The 17,329-nt window shown below is 40.7% G+C and overlaps 1 protein-coding gene and 1 pseudogene across 3 annotated transcripts; both read left to right on the forward strand.

Moving 5' to 3' along the window:
* The first annotated feature begins 7,050 nt into the window (after positions 1–7,050).
* LOC132975333 (peroxiredoxin-like 2A) lies at positions 7,051–9,225 on the forward strand (annotated as a pseudogene).
* Positions 9,226–9,300: 75 nt separating this feature from the next.
* Positions 9,301–15,866, forward strand: LOC132975332 (peroxiredoxin-like 2A). Of its 3 annotated transcripts, XM_061039814.1 has the most exons (7): positions 11,030–11,135; positions 11,572–11,825; positions 12,781–12,966; positions 13,464–13,555; positions 13,651–13,791; positions 15,135–15,299; positions 15,383–15,866. In XM_061039814.1, the coding sequence occupies exons 2-7, from the start codon at positions 11,630–11,632 to the stop codon at positions 15,476–15,478; spliced, it is 876 nt and encodes a 291-aa protein (XP_060895797.1). In that variant the 5' UTR covers positions 11,030–11,135; positions 11,572–11,629; the 3' UTR covers positions 15,479–15,866. The 3 variants fall into 3 exon arrangements, with proteins under 3 accessions (XP_060895796.1, XP_060895795.1, XP_060895797.1); XM_061039813.1 differs by lacking the exons at positions 11,030–11,135; positions 11,572–11,825 and adding an exon at positions 9,301–9,429; XM_061039812.1 differs by lacking the exon at positions 11,572–11,825 and having other exon boundaries at positions 10,993–11,135.
* The last annotated feature ends 1,463 nt before the right edge of the window (positions 15,867–17,329 follow it).

A 17,329-nucleotide genomic window follows, 5' to 3' on the forward strand; every position in this document is an offset into this window, starting at 1 on the left:
TGTCCACATGGGCCAATATATATGGCTAAGAGAACGCACGCACACACACACACATACACACACACACACACACACACACACACACACACACACACACACACACACACACACATGTCATGTGAATCCATGGGACAGTCCATTTCAGGGGGGAGTGGATGATGGGAGGGTGTTTCAGTGTGTGGAAACAGCTTGTTAACCCCTTGTGTGCTGTACAATTCCTGTGTGTGTTTATGGTCCCCACCTCTGAGGTTGCAGGCTTTGCCACAAGGTGTGATGTTTTATGAGCGAGAGCAGGAAGATCTTTAATGAGGGGTCTACCTCTCCTGTCACAGTAGTGGGACAGCTCTACCTATTGACAAAGAGAGAAAGGGATATTTTTGGTCAACTTTTAAAAATGATGCAACTACTGCTGTTTACATCACGCTACACGCAAAGCAAGTGAGTTTAACAGTGGTTAAAGACCAGTGTTAATACTTGATGAGCATTTAAATGAACCAAAGCAAAGATCTGTGAATGTAAAATATGTAGAGATGGAGTTGTTGTTAACTAACAATGTAGTTCAACCACTGTGTTTTGTATGAAAAAAAAATGCTTTGACATAACGGTTAATGTAGTAGATTAAAATGCATAATACTTATCTAAGTACTGAAGCAATAGTTTACTGTTCAATACATAAGTAATAGTTGTTTTAAGCTTCTTTCCATCACTGCAAATGATTTAGTTTGAAGCAGACAGTCAACTGTTTCATAAAGATGTGTCTCTCAGACATCACTGCATCTATGCACCTTACTGCATCTGTGTTTTTAATGCTGAAAATCATGGACTGTATGGGGTTGTTCTTTGTGCAGGTGATGCAGCAGACACACAAAAACATGCTTTATGTGCATGCGCAAACGCACACCTGGAGAAACAATGGGACCGTCACCGGCACACAGACACTGACGCCGGACCCTTTCATATGGTGCAAGCTCTGTAGACAGAGAGAGACGAGCAAACCTCTGCTTATTGTAGCGTAAACAGAGTAGAGGGACAGACCCCTTTCTCTCCCTCCTGCCCTCATCTGGCTCTAATTTAGGTTAGTGTTGAGTTAGCCTAATGAAATAAGGAGAGCGTTTTAATAAGCCCTCAACAGTGAATAAAATACAACCTTGATTGTTTAAACCCACCAGAGAGCTGATGTACAGAGTTGTTGTGCACCCCCTTTCTTCCCCACATGTTGCTTGTGTTGCACTTACTCTCTGATGTACGTCGCTTTGGATAAAAGCGTCTGCTAAGTGAATTGAAGAAATGTATATACAAACTAGAAACTAGAACAATAAATAAATGACTGAACAGGAAGTGACTGAGAGCGTTTCATTATTTAGTCAGTGACTCTTCTCTCTTTGGTATCTTTTTTGGCCTTTTGGTTGATGCACTTTATTCACTGTTAATATTCACAAGTGTTCTCAGGAATGGTTGAAAAAAATCTGACATCTAACATTTCCAATCATTGGCAAAAATATGTTTCTGTAATTGCATTAAATCAATGAATTAGCCGACTAGTTTAAGCTAAGGAGATTATAGCAGCAATTTACTAGCCTGAAATAAATTACAGACCATAAAGCTGGAATGAGCGAACAGTTGAAATATTTAGCTAATGTAACAAGGAAACTATATACTAGTACTACAATACACACTTGAAAATATAAACTTCAAATAGTAATCTTAAGAAATGCTGAAACAGTTTAAATGGTAGGCTGAGCTAAACTTCGAAACAACTGATATAGCTAGCTAACAGTTAATGGATAAAAAGTTGAAATAGTTAAACAAATAAAGAAACAGTTGACTCACATGCATGGACAGTTGTAATAGTTAGCTAAAATGAATGAGCCGTTAAAAAGTTATGTTTTGTAATGAAGAAAAAGATGTAGGCAATTAGCTAGCTAAACTTATGAGTATTTGTAAAAGCTAAAATAAATGGGGAAACCGATGAAAAAGTGGTTAAACAGTGGTAAAATAGATACCTTAAAGTTATTAACAGTTGTTAGTTAACCAAAATTCACAGATTAGGATTTAACTGTTGAAAAAGTTGGAAGAGTTGAAACAGCTAGCTAGTAGTAATCGCTAAATAGTCAAACTAGCAAGCTAACGCTCAGCTAAATAGTTGAGAAACTGTAGTAAGCCTAATTTAATGTTTAATTACTAAAATACGTGGCTAATGTGGAAGAACGAAAAAACTGAATGGATAAAGACAAGGAAAAACCTAAAATAGTTCATGTAATTGAAGAACAGTTAGCTAAAACTAGCTCAAACTAATGGATAAACTCTTGAAATAGTAAAAATAAAAAGTTGAAATAAATGCACATAGCTGTAGCAGTTAGCTGAAAGAAATGGATGCAATTTTTAAATAGCTACCTAATGGATACGCAGTTCAGAGATACCAAAAGTGTGAAATATAAGAGGTAACAAGTTACTGATAAAACAGGTTGTGTCTGTGAAAAAAAGACTGTGAACTATCAAGCTCCTATTTGTTTCAATTCATGGGCTTAACTTTTGCAATGCATCAATAGAACAGAAGAAGAACATGCTAACAAAGGATCACCCCCAGCTCTACTGCTTATGTGTGTAATGCCTCAATATCCAAATAAACCTAAAGACACATTTTCACAATATTTGATCATTTCTTTCTTACAACCATCCACAATTTGTTTTAGCTTTTGCCACTGGGCGTATAGCTCCCTTCCTTCCTTTGTCCATTGCATTGTGGGATGTTTTTCTAGCATCTCAAGTTGTACTTCTGATTTGCGCACATAGACTTGAGATGTTTACATGGAGAGGACAGAGACAACTGGAACTGATATCAACTAGATTACAAAAGAGAAGACGTAGATGTAGGTGCAGTCTGATACCTTTAAAATGATACACCGCTGTTTGTTTTGGCCTGGAAGTGTGTGCCAGGATGAAAACACCAAAGACACTTTACGTTACGTGTGCAAACGTGAACTCTATCTAAAGTTTGTGTGTTTTGCCTCCAAACACCGGTTAATGACTGACCAAGCAGTGGGTGTTTTTTTTTTTTTTTTAACGTCAACAAGATCATTCTGGTTACGTTAAAAGATAACAGCTATCAGAGTTTTGACATCATCCATACTCTCCTTAAATACGTTTTGAAAGAATACATGAAAATAATGTCATTAACATGGAATTGTTACTATGAAAGTGTAACTTCATGACTTCTGCTCAATTAATACATAATACAATAATACAATAATAACAATTATTTATGACCTATTTATCATGCTTTTAATAGAGCCACTTGTATGTGTGTGTTTCTGCTGTTGTTTTTGTGTCTAGCTGTATGCGTACTGATGCTCTTTTACACAAATGAAGTTCCTAACGGATAAATAAAGTTATTTGAATTTGAATTTAAATTAAACACAGACTGCTAGGTTGAGAAATCTGACCTCTAAGTGCACCACATATCACATGGAGGTCAAACTGTCAGCATGCAAAACACTATTTTGAGCCGTCTGAAGTATTCTTTATACTAGATTTATAACTTAATCCCGGTGACAGCTGTGATAAAGAAACTGGGATATCACTTTTTCCAAACACTTAACCAGATGCAAGGACTTGTGCGTCAAACCGAGGTGTGTCATCACTTGAGATTAACAGTCAATGGCGCAAAGATAACTTCGCTCTATAGGCTTGCAAAAAAAATTAGGCATATCAGCATTGTACGATAACACTGTTCAATATCGGGATGATGCTACTGCATGCGATAAGTTTATAAATATTGATGATTTACTCTGAATCTGAATAGATTTACATAACTCTATTGGTTTAGAGGGAATGGGGATTATTGGCGCCACTCTGAAGGCCAATAGGTCAGTAAGCAGAGGTGGATTTATGAAACCTTCTAAGGACACAATCAAGATAAAGTTTAAACCCTACTAAACCCTCATCCACAGAGCCGCTGGGCCCCTAAGAAGATGAAGAGTAAAACGATAAAGGCCCGATGACCTTTGTGTTGCTACAAAGGGGGCTTTGCCAGTTATTTCAAATCTTTCAAATCGCTTATCAAGTACAGCATGCTGAACTTCCAAGTAGTGTGTCAGAGGGCATAGAAATCTCCTTTTTTAACATGTAATACGCAGACACTTACAAACCCCTTAACACCCCGAAGATAAAGACACTTTGAGGCTAAACCAATCCCAAATCAGGCTAACAAGATGACAGTGTCTCCACCTTCTGTGTGATTGGCTGAATGAAATGTATGTCATATTGACCTCCACTGCATTTCTCGCAATGTTAAAAAAAAAAAAAAAAACTCGGGGTCAGGACTCTTTGGTCACTTCTGGGTTAGAGAGGGAGTCAGACTCAAACTTGACAGAACAGGATGAGATAAATGAACCCTGGCCGCCTCACAGGCTGTTAACACCTGTTTGTCTTTCCCCAGGTTCAAGGACGCGCAGCTTACCTCCGCGTCTCCGCTCTCTCTGTGCTCTGAGCGGGTCTGGTCACCAACCAGTTTCATCTGGATGGTGATCAGAGTAGGCAGAATATGTTGGATTTTGCCAGTCATGAACTTTTCTGGCATGTTAGAGATTGTGGTAAGATAAGTGTAGACAACTTGTTATATAAGAAATGACAATAAACGGTAGATAATCCCATTAACAGTCTGTCATTATCACTGATTTATTTGATGTTCATAGTTCTTTGTTACCAGAGTTTTGTTCTGTGTTTTATAGTATTTTATATGGTTCTCTGTGTTAGGGTGTTATTCCTGCTGTGTTACATTTTTTGGTTTATCGTTTTATTGTTTCTGAATTTGTAATATATGAACCATTTGCAGAATAATCAGGCAGCTTGTTTTAAATGCAAGGGATGTAAATGTTAGATTATTCTTAACATAAAGGCTGTGCAAAAGGTTATAGCATTCTCTCTCTGCAATAAAAAAAAAGAGGACCCAACGACTAGGACTCTCTTCTAAACTGAACCCTGTACACTGTAATTACTATCACACTCCCATCTTTCACTACTGTCCACTTTGATCTGATTGGCCTTACCAGCGCAATAAGAATGTAACATCTCAACCAATACATGCAAGTGAAAACACAACACAGGAGGTGGGGTGCAAATCTGTAGCTCTGATTGGCTGCTTTTCCTGCACACTCCCAGCAGGAGCAGCATCGTTCCAAGAAGAGAGCGTTCTCTGTTTGTGTGTTTGCCAGAGTGTGTGTGTGTGTGTGTGTGTGTGTGTGTGTGTGTGTGTGTGTGTGTGTGTGTGTGTGTTCTTGCCATGAGAATGCCAGCAGGAAAAACAGTCTGATAAAACCCAAGACCTTATTTGAACCTGTAGCTTGCAGTACACTTTTATTGTGAATTGACTCTTTTAGATCATTTGACTTGAAAACCTTTTGGAGGAAAAGATTCTGGGGAAAAAAAGAAATCACAATTTTTTTTTTTTTTTACATACAACCCCCCCCCCCCCCCCCCCCCACCCCCCACCCCCCCCACACACACACACGGTCCGACACATGGTCAGGCTAAAACGGCCAGAAAGAGTGCAGCAGCTGGTTGTGAAGTGTCATCCTATCCCACCTCTCTTCCAGCTCATTTTGGACCCTCAGCACATTCCTGTGTGAAGCTGCCACCAATGAGTGAAATATAACCAAACTACAAACTATTCACTCCACCTGTCTGTCAATGATACTCTGTAGGAAAGAGGCACATTTAAAAGCAATAAAACTCTGAAACTGAGACATAGGTAGTGTATGTTTACTCCCTTCACGCTCACATTCCACTAAACACACTGGACCCCCTTGACTACACCTCACAGGGTCCGACTCTGATTTTATCAATGGCTCCTCTTATAAAGTTCCTATCTCTATTTGAAGTGGCTGTAAAAGGGTCATAAAATAAAGAATGATTTGGAACAAAGAAATAATGAATATGAAGCCCTGTGACTACAAATATATTTTGTGTTATCAACCGTTTTGAAAGACTGTAGTAGAAACATTTCTATCATATTTCATACCATAGTGTGGAAACAACATATATTCTAACTTACCTTATATGGCCCAGAGATTACATATGCATCTTCTCTCTCACAGTCTGTAAACATTACAAATCTTTACAGACTGTATAGCCAGGGGCCGCTATAAATAAAAACACTATCTAATCTATAATAATAATTAACAGCTTTTGGTGTCTTGCAGATTGCCTCTAGTTTTTTGTTTGTTTGAAATTAAGATATATTTAAGTCAGCAAGGCGTGAAGCAATGAGGTTAAAAAAAGAAGTGGATATGGCCAAAAATAAGTAGCAACTTTTTTGATAAACAATGAACCATGTGAGTATTTTTCAAGCAGATTAGACCGACGTGTCATCGTGGATGACCCCGATGGAGGCCACAGGCTACAAGCAGAAACTTCATACTTCAAGTGTTGCTGGAGCTTTTCTACCTCTTCAAGCCTTTCACTCTTCATGCACATAGGTAGTTGGTTAAGTTGTGCCAGAAAACCCCACTCTGCGTTTTTCAGCGTTATTCAGAAACACAAAATGTAGGTCCCCGCTTTTGAAACAGGAGTATCTGAGTATCTTTCACAGAGCTGACAAACCATTTAAAGACGTCATGTTAGGTCCTGGTGTGTTTTTGTGGATTATTTTAGCCATTTGTGTGTACCTTTTTATTTTGTACTATGTTCTGTTAATTTGTGAATGAGCAAAGAAGAACAATCTGAATGATCCATTCTGTAATGTCACTCACCTCCAGCAGGGGGCAGTCTTGCTCTGAGTCATTACAAGTGGAGAGTAATCTCAGGGCCTTTGCAACAAGTGACCTGAAATGACAATAAAAATCCAAAACTTACAAAAAAGATTTCTTTCCACTGACATGTAGACATTAAAAAAGTGTACTGAACTTATTTACAGATGCTGTTTATTGTATTGATGGGGGTCAACCCTCTAAAATGTTCATGGCATCATAACGTTGGCGCTGTTCTTTGATAAGTGCTTCACTCTGCACCATGCGTAACCTGGCACAAACATTCAGCTTAGTGTGAGCCTCGTTTCACTGAAGTCTTTGAGGAATTCCTCTTGTGTTACGTTCACATAAGCGAGGCTTTCACTGTGATTGGACTGATCTCAAACTCAGAGGGCTTAAAGGGGCTGGTAGAAAACATCAGATTCCTCCCTGTTAGCAGAGCGGCACATTGTGGTGAGTATCACCTTTTTAAAAACTTTAATATACTTATTGTATTTTCAAACTTTGGTTTTAACGTTAAGTCATTTGACAATTTCAGTACATTGACATCTGTTCTTATCTTAATATGAGGACTTTATCCAAGTTGTTAATCCAGTCAACTTCTGAATGAGTGCCGAGCAGTCATAAGGAAGAGAACATTCCTGATTTGTAACTTTAAAAAACAAGAAAAGTGCTCCTTCTCCGGATGCACAAAGCCAAATAAATATACATTCAAAAGTGTTGCTAAAGTGTGCCGTCAGACGAGGTATAATCTACTAAAATAAAAAAGAAAATGTGTGAAAGTGCATTGGAGAAATAGATACTCTTCTGACATGTTTTCTCTGTAGGTGGCCGGTGGAGCGGGGTTCAGGGTCATGGCGACTGTGACTACAGTCCTGAAGGCGGTGAGCATGTTTGTTGCAGAGCTCATGAGCTCCTTCACAGACTGGTTCCAGACCAAACCAGCATGGGCTAACTTGGAGGTGCTGGAGGAGACAGAACTGAGGACCACTGGAGGAGGTGAGTCAGAAAAACAGAGACAATGCACATGTAGAAATGGAGCAGTCTTTTCTGTAAGAAATTCCCTGTATTGAGCAAATGAACACTTGAGAAGATGGTGAACACGAGACTGGTAAAAAAAACAAACAAAAAAAACATCTTGGACAGCAAATAAACTCTTAGCTGAAAAAGTGTGATTGCATCTATAAATAGCCTTGACTGAAGAATTTTTTTTCAGTCCATGAGCGATACAAGGCCAAAACTCTGTGGGAGAAGACTGGAGCTGTGGTCATGGTTGTGCGGCGACCTGGGTGATTATTGTGCAGAGAGGTATGAGATAGCATGTCTCTATGTGCATTTGTAAAAATTTCACCAAACTAGTTTTTCTGTCATTCATGCTTTTCTTTTCTTTTGCTTCCCCCTCCAGGAGGCCACCGAGCTGTCCTCTCTGAAGTCCCAGCTGCAGGACCTTGAAGTCCCTCTGTTTGCTGTGGTGAAAGAAAACATCGGCAAGGAGCTGGACAGCTTCAAGAAGTACTTCTCTGGGAAGGTTTACGTGGATCAGAAGGTCTGCCCTCCTACACTTATAACAATTAAAAGAAACATGCAGGGTAACGTAACATAACCTGCTTATATCGCCCTCACAGAAACATTTCTACGGCCCTCAACTGAGGTGGATGTGTTTCTCTGTATTTCTGCGTATTGGCGTGTGGAGGAACATCTGGCGGGCCTACAGGAGGGGCTTCAGGGGTAACATAACAGGTGAAGGACTCGTCCTGGGTGGAGTCTTTGTCATGGGGCCAGGAGATCAGGTAGACCGCCACTTTGACAATTTTCTGAATGTTTCAAAAAATGTTTTAAGAGTTCTGATTGTATTTCCCCCCCCCTTAAGGGTATTCTACTGGAGCACCGCGAGAAGGAGTTTGGGGATAAAGTTAACATGCTGGCAGTACTGACAACAGCCCGCAAAATGCAGGAAAACCTGGCAAGATAGACGTCAATGTGAGGAATGAAAGAACCGTTTGTTAGTATGGTGTTATGTAATCGTGGCTGCAGCTCGTTTCAATTTCCATGTTCAGGGTTTTAACACAGGACTTTTATCTGCCCCCTCAAGCATAGCCTCCTACCCCCCCCCCCCCCCACACACACACACACACACACACATATTTCTGACTCAATTTCCTTTTGGCAATTATGTTTTGAAATTTCACAACAATGTAGTTCAACATGTGCCACTTTAACTGTTCATTCACCGACTGTCTTCATATCTGGTCTTTGACTTGTGAAGGTCTTTTGTGTGCTTTAATGACGACTTGTTTCTAAACTCTGATGAGAGAGGACAGCTCCGATGCCAGCAGCACAAACACTAAGCACTTTAAACCAGAAGCCTCTTTTTGGCCTGACATGAGGGAGATTGAACCATTGGAGTGGGTTAAAAAAAAAGTCATTTTTGTCTGTGCCATATATTACACAATAAACCTATCCTACTGACAGAACATTATACCTGTCCGCGTGTGTTCATTTCCCCCCTGTTATCCTCCTTCTTTTTCATATTCTGGTCAAAGTTTTAATCTTCCAAGCCTGTCATCTTGTTCGATTGGTTTCCCTGCTCGTTCGCTCGCTCGCTCGCCTAGTGCGCCTGCGCGGAGATCTATTTACAAAACACTTGTCCAGAGAGGCTCTGCAAGTCGCGCCATTGATTCAGGTGAGTGTCCATATTTTTTTTTACTAATGGCTGTATTCATTTGATAACTCACCTACAGCCTCTAAACCATCACACCTACTCCCACTGAACCCTGTGAGCTCCCTGCGCAGACTCAGTAGACTAATCCTTTAGCAGAGGAGCTAAAGGCTCAACACGGCGATTAGTGACGAACTACAGTAACTTTGTAGGACTCTGCAAGAATGCATGTATTATATAATCATCATCTCAGGCTCTTAAAACCTCTAACACATCCCTTCTTTTTGCACCCAGTTACAGAGTTAAGTGTATCCTGTAAAGACAGTAATGTGATGATTACTCATTAACAGTCAGCAAGGTCATGATCTGCAGTGTCTCTTTGTGCAGACCAAAGGTGCACACTGAAGGGGAGGTGACTTGTTGTTAAGCTAATTTTCTGTTTCATTTTAACATGTAGGCTACGTGTCAGTATTGGAAGAAGTATGCAGAACATTTACTTCAAGGAAACATAGCAGTGTGTTAGTGTTAAACAAGTAAAATGTAAAAAACACCGGCTTTCAATAATCTGTTTTCTGCTGCAGAATAAACAGGAACAGGAGTTTACCCTTTTACACACTTGATTAACTATAATAAAAATGATAACAATTGCAGCAAAAAGCAAATTGATAAAACGTAAAATAATAATAAACGTAAAACCCATGTGGATTTGCTCTGCTCAGCTTTTCTTTAAGTAAAGTAAGCCACCTATCGTTACAAGCTTAACACATAATGAATACAGTTTTTTTGAGAGCTGGGTTACACATTCATAAGTAATGAGCTAAATTACGAAAAAGAAAATTAGGGACAGACAGTTTCCTCCACACATCACCCAGCTCATCAGCCCAACAAGAGTCAAGATTCAAGATTTTTATTTGTCACATGCTCATACAGATGTGCAGTGAAATGTAAAGACTGTTCCGCAAGGCCATGCAATAAACACTCAAATTACTAATACACATATATACAGTGAAATAAATAAATATAGTCAAATTTAAAAAATAATCAGTGTGTAAAGTGTCCCGTGGTGTCAAAGTGCAATGTGCAGATTGGAAACACAACCTTCCCTTGATTTATTAGGTCACTTCATTAATATTATTATTAATATATATTATATATATTAATATTAAGCAGGGTAAGTAGTAGGACCGGGAATCTTTGGGTGTCTCACGATTCGATTTTCAATTCAAAACGATTCATTGATCCATGGATTCATAGTCTATTTATGAATTAGTATACTTCAGGATCTTCTTGTCATCTGTGGGACTGGCTGAATTTATTGTTGCTCTATTTGGCATTCTACTGACTTAAAGAGCTGGCCTCAGCACTCAGCAGGGAGTGACATATTAGCCCCAACAAAAAAAATATATGATTTTAGGTAGTTATGATTCGATTTTAAATCAAAATTTTTACACAAATGGTTTTTCCGACCTCTAGTAAGTAGAGACAGCTGTTTTCATTGGACGCTCTGCAGACGCAGTCATGGAAACCACAATCTTCCTGGTGTGTGTGCCAGGCGTTGACGTCTGCCTATTGGCTGCTGCAGTTTTTGCTTTTTTTTTCCGCCCTCTGTCCTCCCAGTTATAAAGTCTCAGAACAACAGTGTATTTGAGTGATTCACTGTTTGAAACCGGACGAGCTAAATCGCAGGAGAAGGACGCGATTGTCTTCACATTTTCAAAACGGAGGGACAAGTTAGTATGCAACTTTTCTTACTTCTCAGCTGGTAGTGACATTTTGGGTTTTTTGGGTCTTGTGTCAAACCTCCAGGGTAGGTCATGTGTCTACTCTGTGAATTTCTCTTGTTGCTATGTTGCACTGAACTATGTGTTTGTGTTTTCAGTTGAATTTGTTGATGTGTTAACCACACACAAGACAGCTCAGGGTGCAAAAATAGGATGTTTGCTTGCACATAGAGAGCTGTTGTACCGCAGTGGAAAATGTATTCCTCATGCATTTTAGTATGCTTTAAATATTCAAATTCTGAGCATAAATAGAACATTCTTTAGAACAAATGCAGAGTTCTAAAAAGCAACCTGAGTGTAATAGACATGGATTGTATTGTCCTATTAAAGGTCTGTAGCTTTACCTTCCATAGAAAAGACATTTCTTCATTTTGTTTTCTTTCAGTGAAGTCTTGAGAGGGTTTATAGTCAGAGGGTCAGACCTTTTTCCACGGCCCATCCAGATGCTGGCTCTGTCCAGGTGTTCTACAGCTTTCAGGTGGAGACCATGTCTGCGCTGCTCTGCCCTCTCTGTGGGGAGCGCTGCCGTGAGCAGTCGGCCCTCCACCGCAGCCGGGTCCTTGTTCCTAAGAACCCCGACTGCTGCGTTTCATCAAAGCAAAGCCAAAGCCAGTCCCGACCCAAACAGGCCCGCTCAAGGCAAGGACATATTCGACCGCTGACACAGTTAGATGTTCTCTGCTGTAACCCAAACATAGAGCGTGTTGTTGTTGCATAGAATAGCTTCAACCGTGACCTGTGCACAGCATTTCCCTTCCAAGATAAAGTAGTGATTTGAAAACACTGATTAAATCTTCTAAGCACTCTGAATGAGTTTGTCAAGTAAAACAAACTGATTATATCCTCAGTTGAGATAATTTTCTGGTTTTGACCACCAATTAGAGTCAGAATCTTTGGATTTTAGCATAATTATTGATCAAATTTACATTTGGGAATGTTTCTTTGGGCTCTTGCAAGCTGTTATATTTCTTGGGACATTTTTAGACCACACACCTTTTAAAGTGTTTAAGATATTTTTAAAACATAATGACCGTTCACTTGTTGCTATGCATTTAACTGCATGGCTCGCAAAGAAATCAACTATTATAACATGAGTGAACACACAAACGTAACTTCACACTGAAAGGTTTAGCTGTCCCGAGAGTGGCTCATGTAGAAACCCTTCAGTGGCACAACAAACTTTGGTGATCTTGTCATGATGAGCTGCCTCTCATCTCTTTAGTAAGTATGTGAGCTATTTAATCTCATGGATGGGAATCAGATTAGTTTAATGTGAGAAGAGGGTTTGCTGGTGAAAAGCGAGGCACCAACAGACTTTAAAGCACTTCGTTCCTCATTAAAAAAAAAAAAAAAAACCTGAGTCATGCTGTTCTCTTGGATTCAGGGAGTTTAAGTCTCTCTGTGTCAGAGATAACATTGAAAGAAAAAGTGAGTCACAGTGTAAAATGGGAGTAATACCTCCCTCTGCACATTTATCAGCTCAGCGTTGATCGGCAATGCATGAAAGAGAACTGCATCATAAAACTGAACAAGAAATCATTGTGATAATTGTGCAACTCTTCTCCCCTCGTGTTGTTGCCTCTCTGTGCGGCAGTGCTGTCCTCCGGGTCCGGGCTGGAGTTGGAGCTGTTTGGGATGGGAATGTGGTCATTGGGTCTGGGTGCTGTCGGAGCTGCATTAGCCGGGATCTTTCTGGCCAACACCGATCTGTGTCTGTCTAAAGCATCTAACGCAACGCTGGAGTACCTTGAAGGGGCTGACCTGCGCTCCACCGTAGCGGGTATGTAAGCTTTCTGATTGGCTGTTTTATAATGTCACAAACAAACCAACAAGCCTGATTTTTTTTTTTTTTTACTCCCTCTGATACTAAACCCATGAGAATAAGAATTAACATTACATAGGCCGTTTGCAGGTTTCTGCTCTGTTTTACTGTTGCATGTTTGTGTGCATTGTTAACACAGTGAAAGAGGTGTTGTGTGACATTTAAGGCAAAGCTGCTTTCTTCAATCTGCTGGTATTCCAGATTAGATCACTGTGAAGGTCTTTGTCTGTAGCTTGAAGGCCGTTACTGAGTTATTTAAAAACATATTCAGCTTATTCATGCTCCATTTTTTTATTTGTAGGCTGCATATTTCACCTTTAAATCTGGGGTTTTTGAATTCTTGCATGATGCAATTGTAAAATACATGAAACCTTGCGATGACCTTTTATCAGGAATATGTCAGTTGGAGGTTTGTTGTTTAAAAAAAAAAAAGTTTCTTCTTGTTTTGTCTGCAGATGGCGAGGTCATCAAAGCAAAGAGCCTGTGGGACAAGAACGGGGCTGTGGTCATGGCCGTACGGCGGCCCGGATGATTTTTGTGCAGAGAGGTGACGTGGAGTCGTGTTATGACTCGAGAGATGAAATATAAAAGAGTAGTTGTGGGTAATACATTCCCTGATGGTCTATCTGCCTCTGTCCATAGGAGGCCTCTGAGCTGTCCTCTCTGAAGCCCCTGCTGGAAGAGCTCGGGGTCCCTCTGGTCGCTGTGGTGAAGGAGAACGTCGGCACAGAGATCCAGGACTTCAGACCGCACTTCGCTGGGGACATTTACATCGATGAAGAGGTTAGCTGTGTTAGAGACAGATAAACCTCATGTCTTTTCATTTAAAGACTCAAAAAGCTCTAAAAAGCCAAACTGTCTCAAACAATGAAAGTTGTATCAGACATGGCGCTTAGATTTATTTTTCAATGCATCTGCAGAATGTAGATTTAATTTGATTGACTTATCAGTCTTTATTTCGTTGCTCAAGCTGACAGATTCAAAAAGCCTGTTGTTTTTGTCTCACCAAGAGAATCTAAAGGATTTGTTTCTTTTAGTTTTTATTTTATATGAAAGGTACGGCGCCCCTGAAGTCTCAAAAAGTAAAACCGGTCTCCTTAGTTAACCATTGATGCAACAGAGAGGTAAACGTGACCCTGTCCTAATTTATTTGAAACGGTTTCTAGCATCAGATTAAAATTAGGCATATCATTTTCCAAATCAATTCACGTTCTCAGTTTCAACATTTGATGTGTTGAGTTTTTAAAATCATCACATTTTTATTTTCATTCACAGGAAATGTGGTTCAATCAACTTTTATCAATCAACTTTTATTTGTATAGCGTCAACTCATAACAAGTGTTATCTCGAGACACTTTACAAGAAGCAGGTAAAATACCTTACTCATTGTCTGTTAACATTACAAAAGAGCAGGTAAAATACCTTACTCATTGTTATGTTACAAAAGAGCAGGTAAAAAGACCTTACTCATTGTTATGTTACAAAAAGCAGGTAAAAGACCATACTTATTGCTATGTTACAAAGATCCGGCCTATCCATCATGAGCACTTTAGCAAAGCAGCAAAAGTTACAGTGGTAAGAAAAAACTGTCTTATTAAAAGGCAGAAATCTTCGGCCGGATCCCCGGCTCATGACGAAACAGTCTTCACAGGCCTAGACTGCGCCGGGCTTGGAAAGGGATAGGGGGAGAGATGGGATAAGATGCAGGAAGAGGGATAGAGAGCAAGGGGGTGGGGGGAGGTAGACCGTCCATCAGCAATCCGGTGGGGAGGGGAGGAGAGGGGGTGTGGGGGGTTGTTCTGGCAGGCCGCCAACCCACGATCCGGTGGGGAGGGGGTAGTGGTGGGGTGGGGTGGGGGTTGGTTGTGGTTTAAGAGTTGAACTCCTCTTTCATTTATGGGCTACATACTTTATAGGACCATTACAGTGATGAACTTTGGTATTTCCATCTGTTATCGTGTCCTTTTATGGGTTAGGCTCAATAATGAGTCTACAGTAATCATTGTGCTGTACTGTATGAGAGTGAAGGAGGTGACTTTAGTCAAACCTTCAATAAACAGGTTAAAGCACTGTAATCTCATCCTTTCCTGCATGTTGCTCAGACTCGATCTTAATTGTGGTTGTAGAAACGCTTTTACGGCCCGCTGCAGAGGAGGATGGGGGGTCTGGGTTTCATTCGCCTCGGAGTGTGGCAGAACTTCATGCGGGCCTGGAGGTCGGGTTACCAGGGCAACATGAACGGCGAAGGGTTCATCTTGGGGGGAGTTTTTGTCATTGGAGCAGGAGAGCAGGTAAGGGAGCTTTCCTTTGGGCTTCACAAAAGCTTTCGATTTAAAACATCGAGCTTATTTAACCTCGTGTTGTGTGTTTGCAGGGGATTCTCCTGGAACACCGAGAGAAGGAGTTCGGCAACAAGGTGGACAATGCAGACGTGTCCGAGGCTGTTAAGAAAATAGTGGCAGTGAAATAAGTTTAACTTCATTTAAACAGATGGCATTAGAATAAAGAGAAGGGATGCTGTATGTAGAGAAATCAAGTATTAAGAAATATGTTTTAACTTTACACGCAGAATTGTTAAAGTTCTTCCATTACTGACATGCTGACATGATATTTAAGCGTACTTTCACATGATTGTCTTTTACACATTAATTTAACGTTGGTTACTAAAGTCAAGCTGTGAAATGAAGAACAGAGGAGTTCCTCAGGGTTTGTCCTCGTGACCTCTGCAGACACCATAGAGCTAGTGTCTCTGAGATGGGTATTAGAATCAGATAGCCAGGGGCTTCAAAGAAGCATTTTCATTCAGGTATATCAACTATTAAAGGGGTCATATTATTAGGCACAACTATGTGCAGAAATTCAAAGTCCGCGGAAACGCAGCTTCTCCTCCGTCCTCCTGTTAGCTGTAGCATTAGCTGCATGTAACGCTCGGTTCTAGCCCCCCTCGAAAAAAAATTGTCAGTGTGACGTCTTGTCAGTGTGATATCACTGATCTAAGCCCATTGGCTCGTTGTGGCAAGCCCAGCAGCTCATGTTGCACGCCCGTTAACTTCTGTAGCACACCCACGACATGCCGTAGCCTGCGGTAGCACAGTAGTGCTAAGGTGCTGATGTTTTTGCTCCCCTCGGGGCCAAAGTGGCTGCATTCCCAATATGGTAAAAGGGGCAGGGCATTCCCGAGAACAGTGCTGAGCGACTGACCAATTACGGCAGAGCCGACAGGCCGACCAATCAGATCAGACTTGGCACACGTGGGGACTCTGAACGTGGGCACTTCAGAGCCTTAGAGAGAGAGTCAGAAGAGAGCCGGTGCATGGAGCGGCAGTACATGAAAACAGACACTTTTTTCGAACTTTAGCTATTGTGAACATACTTTAGTAGGTACATAGATTAAATATATGAACCCCAAAAAGGGCATAATATGACCTCTTTAACTTAACATCACTTGAAATGTGTCCTTTAGAGACCTTTATTAGTCAGGCTAAAGACTAGGTTAAATATTGGATGAATTGTTCTTGACAGTAATATATTTTGAATAACGATCCTGTGTGTTTGCTTCTCCTGGTCCGGCTCTGCAATAAGCTTTCAACATGGCAGACGTGTGTGTGTGATCTGTGTGTGTTTATAATGACAACCTGACTCTAAACTCGACAGTGAGAGGAGGGGGTTTGATGCTCAAACACATCCAGGCCTCAGATGCTGTCGCCATGTTTGGGAGTGTTTGTGGCGCCTGAAACAGGCGTGGCTTGCATGTGTGTTAACTTGTGTTAGAGTTAGAAAAAAAAGTGCATTCCTACACTTGTGAAGTAATAAATAAAGAACACCTCATCACCAGTTCTTCTGTGTGTGTGTGTCTGTGTTTATTTTTAGGAATCGTGTTTGTTTAAGAAAGGGGGCGGCAGTAGCTCAGTCTGTAGGGACTTGGGTTAGGAACCAGAGGGTAGCTGGAGACTTCCCTAGTACTGTCGAAATGCCCCCTAACAAAGGAACCAAACCCCAAACGGCACACTCTGCTACACAGGCCCTGTTTGTGCATGTGTGTATTTTGGGGCCTATTCTTTCAATAACCACTATTTTTAATTGTAAAAGTATGTAAAATAAAAGACACTTAAACAGAAACAGAAGCTTCTTCACCAGCGGCAGTATCTCAGCCTGTAGGGACTTGGGTTGGGAACCAGAGGGTCGCCGGTTCCAGTCCCAGTACTGCAGTAAGCAGAGCTGCAGCCCCACTCTGACATCTCTCTTTAATGTATATCCATCCATCCTGTCTGTGCATGTGTTTGTATTTGTGTGTGAGTAGCATGTCTCTGTTACTTCAAAC

The sequence above is a fragment of the Labrus mixtus genome, chromosome 6 (genome assembly GCF_963584025.1).
Source record: "Labrus mixtus chromosome 6, fLabMix1.1, whole genome shotgun sequence".
Classification (NCBI taxonomy): domain Eukaryota; kingdom Metazoa; phylum Chordata; class Actinopteri; order Labriformes; family Labridae; genus Labrus; species Labrus mixtus.